This window comes from Mustela nivalis (assembly GCF_964662115.1).
Source record: "Mustela nivalis genome assembly, chromosome: 1".
Lineage (NCBI taxonomy): Eukaryota > Metazoa > Chordata > Mammalia > Carnivora > Mustelidae > Mustela > Mustela nivalis.
Genome location: NC_139020.1, coordinates 39840468 through 39864712, shown reverse-complemented (window position 1 = coordinate 39864712; position 24245 = coordinate 39840468). Strand labels below are relative to the sequence as shown.

At 37.1% G+C, this 24245-nt stretch overlaps 2 protein-coding genes across 6 annotated transcripts in view; one reads left to right on the top strand and one right to left on the bottom strand.

Annotated features, from left to right (window-relative positions):
* Positions 1-16884, bottom strand: part of ZNF654 (zinc finger protein 654) — a 78076-nt gene extending 61192 nt beyond the window's left edge. For 2 of the 3 annotated variants that reach the window (XM_082743831.1, XM_082743829.1), the window contains exon 1: positions 16492-16864. Coding sequence is in view for 2 of the 3 variants with exons in the window: in XM_082743829.1 (XP_082599955.1) it covers positions 16492-16680 (189 nt within the window). In the remaining variant the exon portion in view is untranslated. Of the gene's footprint in view, positions 1-16491 lie in introns of all 3 variants that reach the window. The other variant, XM_082743830.1, reaches the window with a different exon arrangement.
* A 99-nt stretch (positions 16885-16983) lies between these two features.
* CGGBP1 (CGG triplet repeat binding protein 1) lies at positions 16984-23838 on the top strand. 3 transcript variants are annotated; one of them, XM_082744026.1, is made up of 3 exons: positions 16984-17187; positions 17788-17991; positions 20178-23838. In XM_082744026.1, exon 3 carries the CDS (start codon positions 20197-20199, stop codon positions 20698-20700), a length of 504 nt encoding a protein of 167 aa, XP_082600152.1. In that variant the 5' UTR covers positions 16984-17187; positions 17788-17991; positions 20178-20196; the 3' UTR covers positions 20701-23838. The 3 variants fall into 3 exon arrangements, with proteins under 3 accessions (XP_082600152.1, XP_082600154.1, XP_082600153.1); XM_082744028.1 differs by having other exon boundaries at positions 16994-17085; XM_082744027.1 differs by lacking the exon at positions 16984-17187 and adding an exon at positions 17269-17624.
* Positions 23839-24245: the final 407 nt, after the last annotated feature.

Here is a 24245-nt window from a genome sequence, read left to right as displayed (position 1 = left end):
TACCTTAAAATACCAGAAGCATCATGGACATTTCAAATTACTAGTTATTATGGAGGGTAATATATGGTATGGCATGGTGCCACAATGGAAAGGGCCCAAGGGACTCAAAGTTAGGCATCAGAGAGTGAATAAGGAAAAGCAACACTGAAGAAAAACAGGAAGTCAGTCCTAGGTCTGAGGTTGCGCTGATAAAATTTTCTTTAAGTGAGGGAGATGAAGAGTGGGCAAAATTTGTTCGATAATGAATGTTTTTTAATGAACTCAGAATTCCTTGACTTTCATCTAGGATGTCGTGGGAGATCTTAAAAGAGGCAATTGTAGAACATTCAAACCTGAGCCCAAATGCAAAGAGAAAGGAAAAGGTAGACGAGAGAAGCCAACTAAAGGCTAAAATGTAAGCAAAACCAAAAACCAGGTATGTTTATCTGAAAGAGTGTAACTTACTGTTGCTGAAAGGAAATGTGACAAAAAGGAATGTTTATACTGTCAATGAAACAGAACAAATGATGCAAGGCCCAGAACAGCTAAAAGCAGGGTAAAGAAAAGGTCTAGAGGAGCAAATGGCAAAAGAGATTGTTTTCACCTGGCTCTTTCAAGCACAGACATCAGGAACATCAAAAGCAGCTGCATTCTGGTACCTGTTTATGGTTATTACCCAATTAATAAAAATGTGGGGCACATCAGGAGTGCTTTTATAAAGGTTCTAGCTCAATAGGTCTGAGAATTTCAGGGAAGATGAAGGTAGCCCGGGACTAAAAATGTCTTGGCACAAGCCTGGGAACAAAGAAATCCAGAGATAAGGACAGAACACTTGGGCTTTGGAAATTGTAGGGCTGGAGTCCTGTGGAGATTGTGCCTTGAACTTTACACACTGTAAGTGACACACTATTTACAAAAGATAGTATAGAAGCTGTGCCACTAAACAGAATGCACACTTATTACAGCACAGGAATACCAGGACTACACAAAAGAAATGGAAATTAAAAGTTTTTAATATATGAAAAAAATTTAAAGGAGGAAACATCAAACATACTCTAGTGCCCCGGGCCGCCTTCCACAGAAATTGCAAACTTTGCAAGGCAGAAATTCAAATATACTTTCAAGGAAGCAGAAATGTTCAGATTAAGTGTTCCCACTGCACCCCCCCCCCAAAATATGATAAACATAAAATGGCACATTCAAACACTTGGTGAATTTTCCCAGTAAAACTTAGATAGAAGGTCTAGGTGCTGGCAGTTGGCATAACTCACTGGCACCCTAGTAAGGTTGAAACCAAAATTGATTTGATATCCTGTTTTCTGTGCACCCATCATTCCTGTGATATCACTGAAGTCTACTGGCAAAAGTAATGCATGTCAGGGCCCCTGGGTGGCTCAGTGGGTTAACCCTCTGCCTTTGGCTCATGATCTGAGTCCTGGGATCTAGCCCCACATGGGCTTTCCGCTCAGCAGGGAGCCTGCTCCCCACGCCCCCCACACACACCTGCCTCTCTGCCTACTTGTGGTCTCTCTGTCAAATAAAAAAATAAAATCTTAAAAAAACAAAACTAATGCAAGTCAACTGGACTATATACTAAGTTGAAGGAATTACTGTTTTAAATTTAATGGATATTGGACTGAGTAGAGGAATACATTTTGCCCTACTGACCTTCTGGATTCTTTAAAAAATTAAGACACAAAAGACACTGGGAGTTAAATAAGCCTCTTTTAGGGAAGTGAAAAAAGCTACTCCCAATCAGAGAAAAACCACCCAAGCTACAGCTCTTGAAAAATCCCCACCTCTGACTGTAGGGGCACATGAAATACCACTGGCTCTGATTAAGCAATATTCTGAAAGGAACAAATTTGGGATCTTACCCTCTTCAGATTCTTGGTAAACTGGATAATGGGAGACAATTCATTTGATCAAATTTGATACATTATTAGTTGACATTTGGTCCCCTGTCCCCAAATTAAAACCTGGGAAGAAATTTTAAACTTAAAAATGACTACAAGTAAGTTAACTCTCAAACACAGAAGGCTCCTCTATTAAAAAGCCTTTACTCCAAATACTAAAGTATTACTAAAAAGAGAAAAGAAATTTTGAGTTCTGTATTTCAATAAACTTTATCATCGGTTACCTGAAAATGCCTTGTTCTTAAATGAGAATGCATATCCTCAACACTAAAAAAAAATATCTGTTTTGGCTAGTGACTAACAATTCTGTTCCTTAACTCTTCAGACCCAGTAGTCAGACTGTACTGATCATTTAGATCCCTTAATTGGTCCTTCTACCATTTACTATTAATATTACCACCATATTCCTAGAGACTTCAAACTAGAAACCCAATGCAAGTTCATAAAATTCTTTGTTCCTGTCTCCACATTTAACCAGATGCTAAACACTTTATTTCCATATTTTTTGAAATTGTTCTTGTCTCTCCATTTTCACTGCCACGTCAGGCCCTCAATCACTCCTTTTCTGAAACACTCCAAAAGCTTCCTTTTGTCTAGGCTTTCATTCATTACTTCATCACGTTTATTTTAAAACAGTATTTTATGAGTAATAATGGTACCACTGTGCCCTTAAACCTAAAATTCAAATTCTAAGCCAAGATCTAGACCAACCCATTTTTTCTTTAATCTTAATATGGACCAATACTTTTCTGAATATATGTTTTAGTCCAGTGGTTCTCAAACTTTAGTATGCATCAGAATCATGGGAGGTTTGTGAAAAAACAGACTGCTGGGCCCCAGCCCAAGTTTCAAGATTCTCTAGGTCTGGGGTGGGGCCAAGAATGTGCATTACTAATAGTCTTCACACTCTACTGCAGGTCTAGGGAATCACACTTTCAAGAGCCACAGCCCTACACAATTAACTACCCCCATTCATAAATACATCAATATCATCTACTTTTTAACAAATTATCTCCTCTACTTATACTTTCCTCCTCCTCATACCACTTCCTTTTTCATGTCTACATTTTAATACTAACAATTTTTTAAGACTCAATTCAAATGTTACCTCGTCCACTAAAACTTTCCCAAATTACAACTATTAGAAATAGTCTCTCCAGCTGAACTTGGAGAGGACTTAATATACATTGTGTTAGTGGGACTAGCCACCATTTCGCTGTTTTAGGTTTATTTATATTTACTCATTCATTTATTCTAAACTTACTGTGTACCAAGTACTCTCATGCTTTCATTTTTAGTAGAAGGAAAACTGGTACACAAATATACATTAGATGGTGTTAAGTACCTTGGAAAACAAAACTCTAGGTAAACGGAAAAGAGAATGCTAGAGATAGGATGCTACCTTATACTTTCAGTGGGGTGTTCAAGGAAGGCTTCCATCTCTTATAAAAGGATATTTGAGGAGGGGCCTAGAGCAAACCATATAGAAATCCAAACGAAAAGTGTTTCTGACAGTCAAAACAAAAGCCAATCGCCAAGGCCAAGGGCAGGGGCATATGTATTCAAGTTAAAGGAAGGGCAAAAATGCTAGTGCCAGTTGAAGGTAATTAGTGGAGGCAAAGAGTATTATGAGACTAGTCAAAGAGATAGACAAGAGCCGATCATGAAGCACTATAGTCCACTATAAGAATTTTGGCTTTTTGAGACAGAAAGCATGGAAGGTTTAGAAGAGATCTCACGTATCTTTAAAGGGATCACTTTGGTTGTGTGGAAAATAAACAAAAAAACTGGAAGCAGGAGATAAAATAATCCAGAGAAAAGATAACTGTGGTTTAGATCCAGGTCATAACAGTGCATGTCAGATAGGTCTTTTCTCCCTTATCAGAATGTTTCAGTTCCTTAAAGGCAAAAGTTGTGACTTTTTTCCTTCTTAAATCCCCTATAACCATTAAAATGAAGCTTTTCACATAGTTTACAGACAATTTTTTTAAGAATACTTTCTATAACACTTCAATGGTACTTTATTTATCTAGATCTATGCCTAAAATAATTAAGGATAATTCTACTGGTATTAAGAAAAAGTAAGTTACATACTATCTGAAAGACACATATGCAGCATTTTAAAAGCACCTATTAATTTATAAGTACTTAATAACTGAAAGTAAATTCAAAGTATAAAAGAGAGAACACAGGGCACCTGGGTGGCTCAGTGTTTATAAAGCCTCTGCCTTTGGCTCAGATCATGATCCCAAGGTCTTGGGATCAAGCCCCACATCGGGCTCTCTGCTAAGCAAGGAGCCTGCTTCCCCCCTTCTCTCTACCTGCCTCTCTCTCTGCCTACTTGTGATCTCTGTCAAATAAATAAAAATAAAAATAAATAAATTAAAAAAAAAATTCTGAATCAAAGACAACAGACCAAAAGACCACATATCTGATAATCCCGTTCGTATGAAATGTCCAGAAAAGACAAATTTAGAAAAACAGAAAACAGATCAGTGACCTACAGTGAAACTGCAGATCAGCTGTAAACAAAGTATAGGGACTTTATGGGAGTGATAAAAGTGAAAAAAAGAACCTCAAGAGTTTAAGAACAGAATGACTTCTGCTAATATAGAAAATTAAGAAACTATAAATACAGTAATTTTTTTCATAAAAATCAAGAAAAGTTAAGGAGCAGCATAGTTAGAGCTAAGTGCCAAGAAGCAAAAATTGCATATCCACTCTAAGTATATAAGCATAAGATGACACAGGAAATCAAAATAATAAAAGGATAAATGAATTTTAAGATCCTCATAACTTAGTTCTACCTACTTTTTTACAACTTTCTCCTTTCTAGAAGAGTTTGGATTATGTATGAAAACAAATCATCCACATACATATATACTGTGTACATATAACCACTACATCATGGTGTATTTCCCTTTTCAAGCTGTGTGACTTGGGGTTAGTTGCTTAATCTCTCTGAGTCTCACCTGCACTATTCATAAAATGAAGATTAAAAATAGTATCTATCTCACAGGGTTGTTGCAAAGAATAAATGAGAATCTAGGACATGGGCTGACATACTTTTTCTTAAAGAGCCAAAAAGCAGCTTATGGACTATACATGCTCTATCCCAACTACTCAACCCTGCTGTTGTATCATGAAAGCAGTCATAGGAAATGTAAAAATGAATGTGCAATACTGCTTATGTCACAATGGCTTACAGCAAAGGTTCATAACTTTTTGATGTTTTGGGATTGTTGTTGAGATGTGTTGTGTTTTTTTAGCAAGTTTTGAAATTCTTAAAGAGAATATGACAAAAACAAAAAACAGACCAAAAATATCTTCAGTCTTATTCAACAAGGAAATGGCAAATACAGCTTTTTGCAAACAATTTCAGAGAGTTCACAGACCTTCTGAAGTATACGAATGGTCCTACATTATATCATCAAAAAATCCTATTTCTAGGGGCGCCTGGGTGGCTCAGTGGGTTAAGCCTCTGCCTTTGGCTCAGGTCATAATCTCAGGGTCCTGGGATGGAGCCCCACATCCGGCTTTCTGCTCAGCATGGAGCCTGCTTTCCTCTCTCTCTCTCTCTCTGCCTGCTGCTCTGTCTACTTGTGATCTCTCTCTCTGTGTCAAATAAATAAAATCTTAAAAAAAAAAATCCTATTTCTAATGAAGTGGCTCAATTATCTTCACCACACCTGCCTTCTCTAAAAAATACATATGAGCACAGTGAGACCGCACCAGCCTACGTTCAAGCTATATAATCCTGTTACAAATTTTCTACCTAAATTTTTTTGTATTATTATATTTTCCTAGGTCATTATATAGTCATCGAACACATCATTTTTTAAGGCTAAATAACAGTTTATGGGGGCTGAAAAGTTTTCAACTATTTTAGATGTTCTGGCTGCTTTTGTATTTTCAATTTATTCCTTTCATTAATTACAATTAATGTTATGATAAATAGTCTTATATCCAAATTTATATTTCCTCAAAAGTTAATGCTTAAGGAAAAATACTAAGCAAACAGGTAAAAATAATTTTTAATGTTTGTAATATATTTTGATGAATAGTGGTCTAGAAAGGTTGTGGTGATATTTACTCCCACAGCTGAAAATGAGCTGTCCATTTCACTAAACCCTCATAAACATAAAATATAAATTTTAGACTTAACTTTTTACCTGAGAGACCTTTAAGCAAGAGTTTTCAAAACATGGTAAAAGGAAAGATAATTAAGCTCTAAAATGCATACCCACTGTATCCTAGATTAGTAAGAATTCCACATCTACACAAGCTTATAGCTAAGTAATATGTACAGACTTTAATCATTGAAGATAAGTATCTGAAACACATTCCATACTCTCCTGCCTTCAAAACACAATAACATAATTTGCAATGACGCAGAACTAGAAGATAGATGGAACAGATGGATGGAACTAGAGGGTATTATGCTGAGGGAAGTAAGTCAATCAGAGAAAGCCAATTATCATATGATCTCCCTGATATGAGGAATTTGAGAAGAAACATTGGGGGGTTGGGGGGTAGGGAAGGAAAAAATGAAACAAGATGGGATCTGGAGGGAGACAAACTGTAAGAGATTCTTAATCTCACAAAACAAACTGAGGGGTGGGGGGTTAAAGAGAGGGTGATTAAGTTATGGGCATTGGGGAAGTTATGTACTATGGTGAGTGCTGTGAAGTGTGTAAGCCTGACAATTCACAGACCTGTACCCCTGGGGCCAATAATACACTATATGTTAATAAAAAAAATGTTGTATTAGTTGTTACACAAATAAAATGCCCTATTATCCAAATAGAAAAACAATAACAACAACATGATAACATAAAATAAGTCAGAACTCTTGCATTTTAAAAATAAATACTATAGTGAGCCACTGCTTCTGAGAGAAGTATATCCCATTTAGGTGGGTTTAGAAAAACAAAAGAAATAAAAGGGTTGAGAATCACTTCTTAACGGGAATTTCTGATAGCTTAAGTTTGATTTTTTTTTCTCTTTTACATTTATGAACATCTTTAGTTTCTGCTGCCTTGACTTTTTAATCACTATTTCTACTCAGTCCACAACTGCTTTATTAAATACATATACAGAGATGTTACGATACCAAATGCATATTCCTAGGTACAGTATAATGTAAGTGTATACTGAAATGGCTAAAAACATACAGGCTCTGGACAGTCAGGCTGGCCAGATTCCACTCTGACAATCACATACTATCTACAGTGCTTTAGTCAAGCCATTAACTCTCTCGGTCTTAAGTTTCCTGATCTGTAAAATGGGAACAGGGACACACAACCTATAGGGTAATGGATTAGGTGATAAGACAAATGAAAGGATTCTTATGATGATGTGAGGTAATAAAATGCCTACGTCATGAAATGAAGTGAGACGAATGACAAGGGCAATGTGACTTTTTGACAATATGTCAAAAGGAGGATCATCTGCTTCTGGACCACAGCTGACCTCAGGTAACTGAAAACACAGAAAATGAAACCATGGATAAAGGGGCTACTATACTGACAGAACTGCTTCTCTACCTTCTCTTTTTCCTCATTTGACTTCTCTGTACCATTTTTTACCCCAAATGAAGCCAGAAAATGAGCCTGTGTCCTTCTTTCTCAAAGTTAATTAACTGATCAATTACAACACTCAACCTCAAATGAATATAACTAATCATGTAACTAGTCATGCCTTCACCTATGCACATAAGCACTGCTGAACAAAAGTGTAGACTAGTGGTACTCCACATTAATAATCAGCAAATTCAAATGGTTCTGTAGGTCAATTCAACCTACCTCTCTAAGAAGCTACCATTTTAGACCTCCATTTGCCTTAAACCTCCAACCAGCACCATGTACATTCAACAGATACACTTTTCCTGCTACCCCAAAGCTCCTACATAAAGCAAACCCTCCATGTGTACTTTGAATCTTAATCTTCCTTCCCTTTTTGGAATCTTATTTTATAGATTATCCCTTCTTTCTTTTGTAGATTTACCTCATCCTCAAACTACTCCACTCTGACTTCTGCTCCTATCACTGTGTCAAAACAGCTCTGCTTAAAATCACCAAAGACCTCTCTGTGTTAATTCAATGGTTGGATCTCAATAGCTTTCAATGTCAAGTACCATTCACTCCATCCTGAAACATTCTCTTCCATTGACTTCTCTGATACCATAGTTACTTGGTATTCTCCAATCTCTTTAACTAATCCTTCTCAGATTTCATTTGAAGACTCAATCTTTTCTAACAGGAAATTTAACTGTGGAGTTGCTGAAGGTTCATTTCTAAGTCCTCCCTCTTTTGCCATTCCATATTGTCTCCCCATGTTAGCTCATTCATCCACATGGCTTCAAATACCATCCATCCACATAGCTAGGATGACCAGATCTCACTTCAGCACTCTGGATTCTATAAATTCAGCTATCTCTAAGATCCCTCTTGGCTAAGGCAAAGGCATGTTCAACATGTTCAACTAAACCAAAAACTCCCAGCAGACCTCAACTTGCCCAAGAATCCAAAAATAGGCAAGCGTCTTATTAAGCCCTATTTTATTGTATTATATACCTATTCTTTGAAGAACTAATCAAAGTTATAATTGTACACAAAAACAATGCCTGTTTGCTTACTTCTACAGACCCAGTGCCTTATATAACTGACAAGCTTCAACTATAATATCAATGACTTTTTTTCCTACTGCCTAGATGTAAAAGCCTTTCAGCTATTTTCATACTCACTTCTGCTTTGAAGAGTTGAGTGTACCCAGTGTTTGATACAGTGTTTGGTGCGGGGTACTAGACTTTAGGATAGTATGTGACAAATTATACAGACAGAACTCCTCTCACGTTGAGTTTGTCAGTGGTATTCCACCACGGCTCTAACCAGGTGATATTGATTGGGTCTCATACTAGGAATAGACCCATGGTGAATAGAATATAATGCTGAAATAATGAGCTGACCTGTCAGAGAAATAGGGAGCTAAGAAATCAATGTGATATATATTATATGAAGGCTAAAGGTTACCTATCTAGTATTAGATTTATTGGAAATTACAAAACTTAAAAATACTCTCTAATTTAGATGAGGTACTACTATAACTACAATGTAACCAGAATTAATATTTCGTTAAGTAAACTAGTTTAGATTTTAAATGTTTTACTATTCTTACCACTGCATATTAATGCACTTAAAATAGTATACCAATTAACCATAGTTTACTGATCTTATTTATGTTTTCAAATAACTTACCAGACATTGATTTTACCATAGCTTTCTTAAATTTATTAAAGTTCTCTTTTTGTTTGTGATCACTAAGGTATAGTTTAGTACTTTTTGGCAGAAAAATCAAGATTCAGTGCCAACAATAATAGTACAACTGGTGCCTCACTTGTGTTTGGCAGAACTGCAAATGATGGTATCATTAAAATACTTAAAAGCAAAGAACTTCATTTAAAAATATTTTCTCCTACCATTTTATCTACAAAGTTAAAACTGAGATTAACTTTTTTTAAGCCAGTATGATGGGTGGTTATTAGAAAGCAATATGGACATATTTTTAATGCAAGATTGTGTAAAAAGAAGTTATTTAAATTTAGTTTCATTGGTTAACCTAAAATGATCTTTGTAAGTTCACATAACCAATTCATTTTTTTTAAAGTTACATACTCTTAGTAAACAAGGAGTTCACATCTTATCATACTCAAGAAATCTGGCATTTACAGCATTTATTCGCAGAAAATAAGACAGGAAGGTAGGAAGAGTAAAAAATAAAGTGTTTTTTATACTTTTATTTTTCCTCTGATTATAAAGATAGTTGGTTTAGTCAAGAAAATATAAAAAAATTAATAAGTATAAATAAAATAATCAAATTCAGCTATAAATTTATCATGAAGAAGTTATCCATTTATTAACAATTTGGTATATTTCTTTTCAGTCTTTTTTATTTTCAAAAATGGAATTACTCTTTCCTATGCCTTTTCAGTAGATACTACAGCATGAACAGTTTCCCATTTGAATAAATATTTAAAAATATGTCTCTCAGGAGAAATAGGATTCCACTACATGTAACAATTCCCCTAACTTTGGTCATTAAAGTTATTGTCAAGGATTTGCTATCATAAATAATGTCATAAGGAACAATAAGGAACAATAAGTACCATTCAATTCTGAAAGTCAATTTAAAACACATTAAACAAAAACAGCACCAAAGCATTTAGCTCCCCAAATATAGCCATCAAGATTTAGGATTCACTTTGCTTTGTTTTTCCTAATTATAATAAATTAATGTGTTTCCATGGAATTCACCTTTTATGAACACTGCAAATGTCCCAAATGTGTCAAATTTTGAAAACCATTTTTAAAAAGCTGAAGTTTTAATTTACAATTTAGTAATATAAATTATTTTGCCAAAAAGAACGCACAAAGTAAATCTGTGTGATGAAACTATTTCTAGCTCTGAATATTCACTACAAAGTACAACAGGAAGTAGGATACTCCTTTTCAAAAGTAAGTTAATCACTTTGAATTAGTTTTAGTTCTTTCCCTTTTCATCATCTTTCATGTCTATTATTCTTTATTGAGCTGAAAAATGAATTTGAGATTTCTATTTAAATATGGCAGATTGAACACACATTTATTTCTGCTCCCACTTGAAAAATCCACTGAAATAATAGTAAAAATATTTTTGTTTCAAAAGACCTAAACCCACAAGGAGGAAAACAATGAAGAGAAAAGATGACAACATTCAGATAGCTATTATTTAGAAAGGAGGGAGGGAATTCAGGAACAAGTTAATTTGTACTGAAGAACACCAGAAAATCTCAGGAATTTGAAACACCATGTATCTTCAAAAGTGGAGGTGAGAGTGAAAAACAGTATGTTCAAAGTGGCCCCTAGATCCCTTCCCCTACCAGATCAATGGAAACGGGATTCTCTGAAAGGCTGAACTCTAAGAGGCTCGGGAAATGGGCAGAGGAGGAAGGGGTTAGAAGGAAGGGAAGCAATAAAGAGGAAAGTCGGGAGCGGTAGTAAAATCAAAGTGTACAAACTGAAGAGTGAGTCTGTAAGGTACTCCCTACCCTCACCATCAACTAGACTAACTGATCATATCCCTAACGAGGAAAAAAATTATAAACATGGAGGTAAAAATCCTAAGAGCTAAAATAGTTGTAAGTAACTGCCTCCAGGGAATATGTGGATTAAGAATGGGACAGAGTATGACTGCAGCTTTTTATGATAAGCTGGGGGTGGGGGCACGGAGACAAGACACGACTGGTAGCCTAATATCCTAATATCCTTGTTTTCTTCTCTCTTACTAGCAGAATCACAGACATGTGTTTATCAGGAAAAATAATATGAAAAAATATTAAAAATTCCTAACTTTTTTTTTTTCAAATGGGGATAGCTAACAAGGTAGAAATTGAAGTCACTGAGTAGGATTTAGGCAATGTATGTCTTACCCAGACACACCCTGTTCCTACTACTTAGAACTCAGATGTGATGGCTGGAACTCCAGCAATTATCTAGAGTCACGAGGCAAACTTGAGATAAGACAACAATGACTGATAAGAAAAAGCAAATGATGGCACTATGATGATAAAGCCACCATATCATTTCCATACTATCCATTCAAGACTTTTCACATAAAAAATAAATGTATACAACTGTTTAAGCTCTTTAAGTCAGGTTTCTATTAGAAGCAAAATTCAATTCCTGATATTTAAGACCTTTTAAAATAAATACATATAAAACATTTATAAAAATTCAAAATAAAAAATAATCCCAATTAATATCATGAATTGTTAATAATGTATTCTTATACCCTAAGAAACTACTCAACTATAAATACTATGTAAATTCTATATTAAGACTAAAAAATAAAGACCATATTTTCCAAAAACAATTAAATTTTTTAATTTCTCTAGGGGCGCCTGGCTGGTTCAGTTGGAAGAGCACACAACCCTTGATCTCAGGGTCATGAGTTTAAGCCCCACGTTGTGTGTAGAGATTACTTAAATAAATAAAACTTTAAAAAAAAAGCTTAAATTTTAATTTCTCTAACATTAGCATGTATTTTTAAAAATGTATTTTTGCCATTTGTATCAGTATTACAGACATAAAGTATCCACTGAGTTTCAAAGTAAGGTTATAATGGGGTTTCTCAACATTGGCACTACTGGTATTTTGGGTCGGATAATTCTTCGTTGTTGGAGCTGCCTGTGCATGTTCAACAGCCTCCCTGGCCCCTACCCACATTATGCCAATAGCAACCCCCAAAGAAGACAAAAATAACTCCAGACTTAAAGAAGGTCCCCTGAAGAAACAAAATCTGAGAAAATGTAGTTGTTTCTGCACATCATTTAGTATTTCATCAGAGTCTTCTAGTTAAATAACAGAATTTTAGAAATGTAACATTCCTAAATTTTCTCTAAATTTTATTGTGGGATACAAACTACAAATGATCTACAGATTAGATTATCTCTCCTGTCCCTCTTAAACCATCAGAGGATTTTGCACTACAGAAATATTAATAGCTTCTACCTATTTAATCTTATCTACATGCCACACAGAGTACTGAGCACTTCAGGTTCATTCTCTCCTTTTCTACTCATGACATACTCATGGGATGGCTAGTAACCCTAATGTAGTAAAAAAAAAAAAACAATTTAAAATCTATTTTAGGAGCGCCTGGGTGGCTCAGTGGGTTAAAGCCTCTGCCTTCAGCTCAGGTCATGATCCCAGGGTCCTGCTGGGATCGAGCCCCCGCATCGAGCTCTCAACTAGGCGGGGAGACTGCTTCCTCCTCTCTCTCTGCCTGCCTCTCTGCCTACTTGTGATCTTTGTCTGTCAAATAAATAAATAAAATCTTTAAAAAAAAATCTATTTTAATCAACATATCAAAGTATTTCCAGAAATATTTCTTTATTACTCACTATATTCTTTCTGGCACTAAACTAAGAACAAAGTACCTTAACTTGCTAGTATATAAATTTATGATGAAAACAATTCAATATACCTACAACAAGGTAAGTTGAATTATTACAACCATCATATATTAGAGAAATAATTCACAGTACCAAAGAAGTCAGAGAAATGATAATTACCTATTTCTTCAAATATTTTTTATACTGTGGCATAATGAAAGAGGACTTTTAAAATTTTTCATCCATGCTCCCTGAGTACTTTCAGTAACTACTTTTCCCCTTTACACAACTTGCCCCAAAAAATTCCTTTTATAAGTATTTGAAAAATTTTTAGATGATTTACTTACTTGACAGAAAGTAGAAGCAGGGGGAGCCCCAAGGGGAGCAGCAGTGGGAGAGGGAGAAGCTGAGCAGGGAGCCCCATGTGGGGCTCAATCCCAGTACCCAGGGATCATGACCTGAACTGAAGGCAGAGACAACATATTGAGCCACCCAGGCGTCCCCTGAGGATTTATTTGTAATTTCAGTTTGCACTTCAGTAGAAATTGAGGCTGGGTTCAAATCCTGGCTTGCCCACTTACTGGAACTTAAGACAAGCTAACTTGTTTAGGCCTCAATTTCTATTTTGTAACTTGCATAATAAGACCAATATGAAGGATTTAATAGTTAGTGGGCCCTCGATATAAATTGTATTTCCCCCTCCTTCCCTCCTTAAAGCAAATGAAGTATCAGTTAAGGGCCAATTCTATTTAAGCATTTGTTCAGAGTCTACAGATAAGAGCCCAGGGAGATGTGACAAAAAGTTAGTCCAGCATTAGACCATGTAACTATTTGGAAACCAGCACTTTCAGTATCTCAAATTCATCATCTCAAAATTAGCTGAAATCTCAGGGGCTATTCCCTTAGTTTAAAATTTTATAATTACTGGTATTGCTTCTCAAATAGAAAAGTATATCATTAAAGTACTGAGTGTAGGCATAATTTATCACATATATTATCTACTGTCTTCTGTTTTACTTCTCCTTGTGGTAAAAGACACAAGAAGCTCTCTTTTTAAGTGCTCCTTCCTCTCTCCCTTCACCCACACAACTAACTGCCAAGACATTTTGATTCATATTTCTCTCTGAAAGGAAGATAAATTGGAGCCTTTCTTCTCAACACCACAAGGCTCTGTGTATAATTCATGTATTTAGTTAACTGTCAACCACCCAAGTGTATATTATCCATTTCATAGATTACCCATGATTAAGTAATTTACTAATGAATATATGTTACTTAATATTATTCTTAGTAAACATTAGGAAACCAAATGCTTAAAAAGAAACAATCTTTGGGAATTAGTTATATGATCCACTGCTTCTCTTACTGGCAAATAAAACAGAACTACTACACTAGGATCATATTAATCAACAGATAAAATTCAACTTAATACAGATAATCCTTTATTCCATCTTAAAGTCTTAATACAAAAAAAAAATTTCACAAGGCTCACCTGCAAGGTAGAACTAGGGCAGGAACCCTAAGAACAGATCTACTGGTAATCTGAAGTACTATAAAATATGTAATGACGTTTCAGGTAAAAGTTGGTAACATGAAAGTATTCAATATAACTTAACTCATAACTTAGCAATATAACATAAAAGTTTGTTAAGTATTTCCTGTTTAGTTTATTTTCTTGGATATTTAGGAGGTACTGGAGAGTTTTATAGAACCATCAACTTCATTTGTTCTTAAAATAATTTACTGTCATTGTTCAGATGCTGTATTTCACAGGCTAAATTTACTAATTTGTTCTTAAAACTGATTTCAAGATACAGAAGAGTAGTTAAAAGTTTTACAAAAATGTCTCGCCCTCAAAATTTCAAATTCTACAGAAATTAACAGTTATCTGATCAAGTAAATTAACAAAGCTAAATGTAACCAAAACCAAGTTGCTCATTAATGATATAAAAGCAAAACAGAAAAAAATGAAAAGACCTTCTGCCATTGAATATATTAAAAAAATCAAATGTAACCTAATTTTCAGAAATTTTAAATAACATAGATACAAAGTCTACCTGTAACATGGTTTCTACATATAAAATACACAGTTAGACAATAAGTACTGTAAAGACACTGATCTCTAAATCCAGTGAAAGCCATTACCAAAAAAAAAAAAAAAAAAAAAAAAATTTTTCAAGAAAAATAGAGAACAATGCCAAAGAAAATCGACACACTTTATACCAAGACAATTTCCACCTTCAAACCAACTTATCTATGGATGTGGGAGGGAGTAAAAAAAAAATTTTTTTTATTTAAGCTAAAATGTTAAAAACTTACCTGAAAATGTCAACTCTGTCCTTTTTCTTTCAATGCTTGTAAAGGCATAATATCAAATTTCAGCAAACACAATAACCACTTCTTGTTAACTTTATTCCTACTTGTTACCACAATGAAATGAAGCTAAATTCAATTAATATGTAAAAGATTCAAATCCTTTACATATTCCCTCATTTAATTACTCTCCCTATTTGGAAAAAGAGGAAACTAAGGCACAAAATGATTAACTTACAGGTTACTCAGGTTACGGGGTAACAAAACTAGGAAGTGGTGGAGCCATGATTTGAACCCTATACCTCCAAGATAACAAACAAATTAAAAAGGGAATGGAGTGTTCAAGGAGTGTTAAAAAAAAATTACAAAACAGTTTGCAAAACAAGAGTGTTGTGAACGAGAACGAAAATTTTAAACTATATATACATGTAGATGTGAATGTAAATTACACAAATTTTACCCCTAGACAAGTACTTTGTTGCTCTAATATTTGATTACGGTCAAACACTCCTAACTACATCAAATCGTAGTGGCAGATTACCAAGTAAATAATTTACCGTCACCGTCCGGACATTGTATTTTACAAGCTACATAAAATACATTGTAATTTAAAACATGGAAGGGGGTGGTGAGATAAGCCGAGCAATAGTTTAAGGAAAACTACTTTCTCTACCAGTCGTTTATTAGAAAAGGGAGTACGTAGGTCGGGGAACCAGGGTAAGACAAGGTAAGATGACAATCACACAGCCTTAACCCCACCTCCCAAAAAAGTAACAGTGGGTCAGCACCTGAACCGACTGGAGAACTGGCCCACTGGGATCTCGGGAGGGGATGACAGGAGACCCTGGCAGAGGGGGAGGGGTGGCGATGACAGGAGAGGGGGCGGTAGAGAGATGGCATGCCACCCATCTCCGAAAAAGGGGAGAATACGGGGGGCAAGGGGCGGAGAAGGGAAGGCAGGAAATGTTGCCAGAGATTCCAAATGAGGTGAGAAGGAACTGGGTAGGAAACCCAAGAAGGCGGGACCCTCGGGCAGAGAGGGGGGTCTGTTCGAAGCAGAGGAGGCATGTCAGTACACAGCCTTCCTGCCAGCTGACCCTCCTTCCCTCTAGTCCCTCTACCCCTGACAAACTCTCACTTTCTCAGCAACCCTAAACCCGCGGGTCATCCCAGTCCCGCTCCCTGCCCCCCACCCCAAGCCGGATAGGTGGAGAAGGGAGCTTCACTCTCTCTCCTTGTTGGTCTGGGGGAGCGAACACCGGACACAGCCCTGATTCGAGAACAAGAAGGGCAGGAGACGCAAGGAGGCCCAGGACCCGGGTGACAAGTCCGGGCGGCCGACGGGAGCCTCACCTGACAGAAGCGTCGGCAGTAATCCCGACTGCTGATCCCAAAGCCGCCGACACCGCAGCTGCCGCCGCTAGCGCCACCTCTACCGTCGCCCGCAGCTCTAAACCCAACAGGGCCTGGCGGGGACTCCACAATGGCCACGAGCTCTTCTCCGAGGCGTTCGGCCTCTTGATCGCTCTCTTCCTCCGCCATGAGGCTCTCGCCGCCCAGCGCGTACCAGCCCCTACGCCGCCGCCGCTGTAGCTGCCTCGGCTAACCTCCTCCTCCTCTAGTTCCCTCCCCCTTCCCTCCGCCCCAGCCGGACAGGGGCCTCTCGGCTGGCTCTACTTCCGGCTCCGCCCACCCACGCCCCCAGTTTTCATTGGAGAAGTCTAGCCGCCAATCATACACATGCCCACCCTTCCATTCCCATTGGCCAAATCAGCCGTCGGTTTGATAGACTCGCGGTCTGTTGGTCAATGCTGCTCGGCGGTTGCTGGGGACCGCCTACGAGCTTTGCCGTAGGCGGCGCAAGAGGACGGGGCGCGGCGGGGGACACGGCGGCCGCCGCGGGGCTCGATCGGGCAACGGCGACGACGGCGGCGGCGGCGACGACGGGTCTTCCTCCTCCCTCACCCCCTTGCTCCTTTTTTTCTTCCTCCTCCTTTCCTTTTCGGCCGGGTCTCGTCCACTTCCCCTAACGGCGGCCCCGATCCTACGGTACCGAGGAGCTAGGGAGGCCGAGGGTGGGCCCGGCCGTTAGTGCGGGCTTTGGGCCCGGGGCCTTCCGTCCTGAAGCGGGAGCCGGGGGCGGGGCCGGGGCGCCGTTGTCGGCGGGAGGAAGAGGGAGGAGACGGGAAGCCTGACAGCAGACGCCTCCGCCAGGCGTCTGCCGCCGCCTCCCCTGAGACTGCCGCCAACTCTGCTGTCGAGTTCTCAGGCCCACGGCCGGCAGCTGGGTCTCGGCCCTGCCCAGCTAGCGGGGCAGGGGTTGTGGGGCGCCAGCGTGCTGAGCTGGGCGCGGGAGGAGGGAGTCTAGACGCCGGGAACGTCCCGCGCCCCGCCTTTCCCTCCCCCTCCCGAACCCTGGGGCCTGGGGCGCGCGAGAGGTGCAAAGCGGGGCGGACAACTGAGAAAGGACTGGGTTGAGTGTTGAGGTAAACGTCGGAACCCGGATTTGTTGTGTGGAGTTAACCTAAAGGGAGCGGTTTTAAAGACACCTCCGTGGTGGCTGTGTCGTTCTTACTCGTCTTTTTATCTACCCTTCGTTCCCTCCCCCTCCCCCATTTTTTCTTTCCATTTGTTTTTCATGTTTTACAGTAAAGGCATGACTTCCCGGCACCGCAGGGAAAATAGGGTGCAAGCCCAGAAACTATTTCCCCATCACCACTTGTTGAAAAACTGATTTGAAGGCATCTCCGGGTGTGAACAAACGAAAGTGCCAGGATTTCAAGCGTCTTTGGGTTTGCGCTGGAGACCCTTCACTACTGAGTATCAAGACGAAGAAAACTGGAAACTGATCGGGTAAACACTTAAAACTTGAAAACTTCCGAGGTGTATTTCGATCTAGTAAATAATTTGCTGCTTCGTTTTTGGTGACTAATTCCTGCTCTTAACTTTTTAACTTCCTCGTTTAAAATATTTTGACCTTCTGTTGAAAACACTTTTGTTACTCCTGTCTCCGTAAAGTCGAGCATCCTCTACTGGGTGGATATTCGCCTCTGCAGTAACACAGATTTTGGGAAGTTGCAGGACCTTGGAATGTATAGGCCTTTCACATTAGCACAAATGATTGAGCATTTTATGCTTCAGAGTATAATGAACATGTTTATTGTTTTAAAGTTTGAAAGCTAAATATTTAAAGAGAGACGACTTTCACATCGAAAGATTTAGGTATTCCTGGGCACAGATATTTAATGTTTCTCGTAACTAGCTTAGAACAAAATAATCATAATTTTGACTGATTCTGCTATAGGAGTAAAAACTTCGTACCATTGAGTGAAAGTACAAGCATGTGTAGTGTTAATTCATTGCTGACAATTTGGGGGGCAGGAATCATACCTGTCTTGTCTGCTATTGAAAACCTATAGCCTGGGCGCCTGGGTGGCTCAGTGGGTTAAGCCGCTGCCTTCGCTCAGGTCATGCTCTCAGGGTCCTGGGATCGAGTCCCGCATTGGGCTTTCTGCTTGGCAGGGAGCCTGCTTCCTCCTCTCTCTCTCTCTGCCTGCCTCTCTACCTACTTGTGATCTCTCTCTCTGTCAAATAAATAAAGAAAATTTTCAAAAAAAAGGAAAACCTATAGCCTAATACAGTATTTGGCACATGAGAGTCAAGCACTGAACAATTTGTTAATGAAAAGAAAATATAATTGAAATGTATTTAAACTTTATCATACTTTGCAGAATTTCTGTGAAACATTAAGTCTGTCTCTGAGGTTACGTCCACAGGTGTCTTAACACATTGGCAATTTAGAGTTCTTTTGAGAGAGATTTCCTATAACCCAATTATGAATTCTCTCGTTTGGGTTGAAAGAATACTCCATTATTGCTGATTACACTTTTAAAGCATTGTTGTTGAGAATGTACTTGGGAATTTTTCTCTAACATAGTTATAGAGAACAGCATTCCATCTTGAATTGTATCAAATTCATTTTAATTTCATATACAGAGGCTAATGTGAGAGCTTAGCCCAAAGGCACAGCTCCAGAGAACAAATGGTTGTCACTGACAACATTTGTTGAGTATCTCAAGTTTTCAATGTTCATAATGTAAGGTCATGATTTTGGCAAAGATCAGAGAAATTTGTTATTAGGGTAAATTAAGAAATTATTAAGCTGCTTCTGAGTTAAATACTTGGAAAAATAGTAAACATAATCATTTACTTTTTCCATCAACAAATTGTGATTGAGCGCCTATCATATATACTAGGCACTGTGTTAACTTCTTAGATTTGTTCTAATTTACTAGTTAATAAAATGAAATAAATAATTAACAAATGTATTAGCCTTTGATGAAAAAAAGGGAAAAGTTAGAAAAAGTACTTTGCATATGTTGATTATCATGCTTGGGAAAACTCAGTGAAGGCATATACACATAGAAAAATGACTGACTTTGAACTCTATACCTTGGCTTTAACATTTAATGTGATTGTTGCTGCTTTTTAATTGCAGTTGGTCTGTGTTCTTTTTCAGTTTTTGCTTTTTTTCTTCTCAGAACAAATCTTCATATAGAATTAGGCCAGTGTAGTGGCCCACCTGTTTGAACTAACTTTGTACCCAGTTGCCTATAATTGTGTTCCTAAAATCAGTTGCCCTAGAACTGTGAAGGTAAAATCTTTTCAATTTCAATACACATCTAAATTGAAGAGAATAATATAATACCCTAAATATTGACATCAGGTTAGGTTTTCCTAAAAGAGAGTGACATTGGAGTTAGTTGGAATTCATTTTTCATAGTTCTAATTTATTTGAATTTCATCAAATTCAAGGAATGGACCTAGTTGTTACTAGTAACTAGTTACTGGTACTAATAACGAGTACCTTACATATTTCAAGTTAGTTAAGACTTAATGGACAAAATTTGAATTAAGTTTTCTGATGTCTTTAAATCTTGAAATGTTTATACCTGTTTGGTTTGTTTTTGTTTTTTTTTAATTACTTCCCAAATGAACTATTGTTCTAACACTTACTTTTGTTTCTCTTGTCTTGAAAGAACCTTATTCAGAGTCAGAATGGAAAGATTTGTAGTGACAGCACCACCTGCCCGAAACCGTTCTAAGACTGCTTTGTATGTGACTCCTCTGGATCGAGTCACTGAGTTTGGAGGTGAGCTGCACGAAGATGGAGGAAAACTCTTCTGCACTTCTTGCAATGTGGTTCTGAATCATGTTCGCAAGTCTGCCATTAGTGACCACCTTAAGTCAAAGACTCACACCAAGAGGAAGGCAGAATTTGAAGAGCAGAATGTAAGAAAGAAGCAGAGGCCCCTAACTGCATCCCTTCAGTGCAACAGTACTGCGCAAACAGAGAAAGTCAGTGTTATCCAGGACTTTGTGAAAATGTGCCTGGAAGCCAACATCCCACTTGAGAAGGCTGATCACCCAGCAGTCCGTGCTTTCCTGTCTCGCCACGTAAAGAATGGAGGCTCCATACCTAAGTCAGACCAGCTGAGGAGAGCATATCTGCCTGATGGATATGAGAATGAGAATCAGCTCCTCAACTCACAAGATTGTTGACAAGGAGGTTACCACCATTGTGATCAAGATAAATGTGGAGTATTAAAGTTATGTGTTGATTGTGTGGTTCATTTTTATATTTATTTCATTTAAAATCATGTGATGCAGAATAGTTTTGCAATGTGTATATAGTTGCAGGCAAAAAAAAAGACAAAAAAAACAAAAAACAAAAAAAAAAAAATGAAAAAAAAAACCTCACTGCAAAACTTGTTAATTTTAGTCACCAATGGTGTAAAGCAAAACTTAGGGTTTAGAGTGTGCTAGGATACCTGAAACCTGATGGTTATCTTTAAAATTGATGGTTTTTCTCCTGAAATGTTTGTGCATGGAAGAACTGCCCTGCTTTTTTACCCTGTTGCCATATATGATTATTCCTTGTGAGATTACTTAATTACTTGGATTGAACACTAGCCTAGGAAATTGAAGCTGCTGCCAGGCAACACCACTCACAGTAACTTAAAGGAATTATTTCTGATTAGAGGATCCTCTTCAAAAAGGAAGGGATGGTGGGAAACTGTTCTTATATCTTCAGATCCCTTGAAGAAATGACTGTCTTTATTTCAAACTATGCGTGTATATGATGTAGTTACCTATCTATCCTTCAGTTCCTCACTGTCTTTTTTCACCTTTTTTAAGGGTTATTGTATTTAGTAGCAGCTTCAAGTGACCAAAAGACTAAAATCTTTCTTTCAATGTCGGTGCCAAAAGCCCTGGGGAATTTTGCAGTGACATGATTTTAGTCTCTTACTATAAACAAATTTTGAACCATAACTATTTTCAAGCATCCTCTTGAATTTGCAAGCTTTTTTTTTTTTTTAATGTCTTGGTGTTAAAAGATTTCAAGATTGGCATTTTAATTTAAACAGACATTTTATGATTGAGTTTCCTGTTTTTACAGAAAACTAATAATTACTTTTTGGCTGACATCAGATAATAAGGAAATTACTTTCTATACATTAATTTTTTCATATGATTTATAAGGCTTTAGATAAATAGACTAGAAATAAGTTTACTTATTTTCACTTTTATGTGCTTTGCCTCTGGTGGTACAAGGTTTTTAAACATGGATGGTAAACAATTGTCCAGAAAGACTGGCAAGATTTTTGTAGTGGAGATCTGGCAGTATCCTGCATAACTGTTTGGGTGAGGAAATAATCAGTTCTGTTAAAGGTCAACCATGTTCAGGAAATGATCTCTGTGTGAACCTCACTGTCCTGTAAGGTCATCAAAGTAGCTTAGCCCAGTTATGTACTCTCCCATTGGAGACCCAAATTCTATTTTTAAAAACTAAACAGCTGAAGACTTGGACTAGAGCTTTAAAAAAGAATCTTAAATTCCTTGAAAACATTCAAGTTTAAAATACTTATAAAATATATTTCTATTACAAAGCAGTGACATGAATGCCCTATGTGACTTGGAATTTTCTTTGAGGTCATTTTACCACAAATCTTCATTTAAAAAAAAAGCCAAAGTGAGTAAAAAGGTTATATTTTTTAGAAACAGCTTCCCATGTCTGTTTCTTTTACAGACTTTTAAGTTCCTAGTTCAGGTTGTTAAAATGCCCATCTGATTTTTAGATTTTTATGTGGGTTTTGTTTTTATTTTAAAATAAGCCTGCCACCAAAAAAAAAAAAATTGCTTGTCAAAATTCGAACTACGAGTTTTTCCTCATGGTTAGTTATGTAAAGTAGCACAATAAATGCCTGGAGTAGTGCTGTCATTACTAAAGCACATATATGAGACCAGCAGCAAAACATAACCAAAATGTACTGTGCTTTTACTTTCCCTAGTAAAGAATTTGCAGGCAACCATGTTTAATTTGAATTATCTAAGATGGTAGAAGATGTAAGAAGCTAGGAAAATAATTGAGTTTTATAGCATTTTTCAGAATACAAAAATAAGGTTAGATATACAATCATTCTAATTTTTCAAAATCCCATGTGATTCAGACTGTTCCCTATTTCAATATTAATTTGCACTAACAACAGACACCCAGTGGCAGACCAGTTTTGAGTAGTCCTAACCAGTAAACTGGATGACGTTGCACAAGAAAAGCCAATAATTCATATTTGAGTTTCTAGTAGTTATTACTGATTTGATGATCATTTAGGTCCCATATGTCTTAATGTATTTCTCCAGGCTCCTAACTATTCCCACATACACTTTATCTAGGGGCATAATCCAACCTCCTGTTAGGATTATATCATGTCCTTAGAAGCATTTCCATCCTGTTGTGGAGGTTTAATATGTTTGTTTACTGATTATGAAACTTTTTGTTCCCTGAAACTGGTTAACTTTGTCTCATAGTTAAATAGATAAGGCAGAATGATTGTTTTAGCCTGCTCAAACTGGTACAAATCCGTGAAACCATGGCTGGCATATGTTGGATAACAAATGAAAATGTCTAAGGCGTATGCTGCTGTGGAGTTGTAGTGGACGTGTGTACAGAAACTTTCAATCTTAACTATATAGTGTTAGTGTGATGCTATACTATTGGAAAAATAGCAATTTTTTCTATTTTATAAGTTGTATGCATAAACATAAGGTTTGTAATGTTTCATTTATAAACTGCCTTCAACACATGCTTACCTGTTAATAGTGTTTTCTTGAAGTATGGTAGTATGTCTTCCAGAATTTCACTATATGCTTACAGTAAATAGTTAACTAGCTTGTTGAAATGTTAAATTCCTTGTTTTGTTTTGTTTTGTTTAATAATGTGGGGCATATAGCAAGCCTGAAGGACATTGTAATCATTTCTTACAGGGTGAAAATTTAGAAAGATTGTGTATGAGAACCTAAATAGTTATTTTATTCATTATCATCTTTAAGACTTTTTTTTTTTTTTTTTTAAACAAATGCTACTTCCAGTTAATGCATTTGGCCCTACTGAATTTTGGGGGACCAGAAAACTTTAAAGAAAAAGCTCTGCATCTTACAATTGTAACCAATGAGTATCGGCTTGGGATTGTTGTGAAGTATTCATTGCTTAAAAACTATTGTAACAGTTGGCAAGATCTCCAAGCAGAAAGTTCCATGTTAAAACTTTTGCCTGAAAGAACTTGTATGTGAATGTTAATGGAAAACACATTTAAACAAAATAAAATTTAAAGTGGCCCAAAACGAAAGCCACAAACATTTCGTCATTTGGTGCTTAGTCTTTGTGAGGGCTCTCTGTGGTTTGACTTGCCCCAACTGCCTTTAAATGAGTACCGATCACCTTAAAACATATTCATTAAATAGAAGATCCATCCTCTAATTTCATTGAAAATCTTAAATTGCTTTAGTTTCTGGTCAGCACTGATTAACTTGTGAATAGCGAAGTAGCTGCCCTAAACCATTTATCTCAATCCATACTATCCTAGACTTGGAAGGTAAATAGAACTCTTACCTAGTGGTATTCTACTTGTATCCAGAACACTGTATTGATTAAAATTTACTATGTTTATTTTTGTATTCCCATGCTTACCTTTTTTTTTTTTTTTTTGCTCACGCATGTATCCTTAGTATAAATGTGTCACTTTTAAAGTTTTGTCTCTGTGACTTTC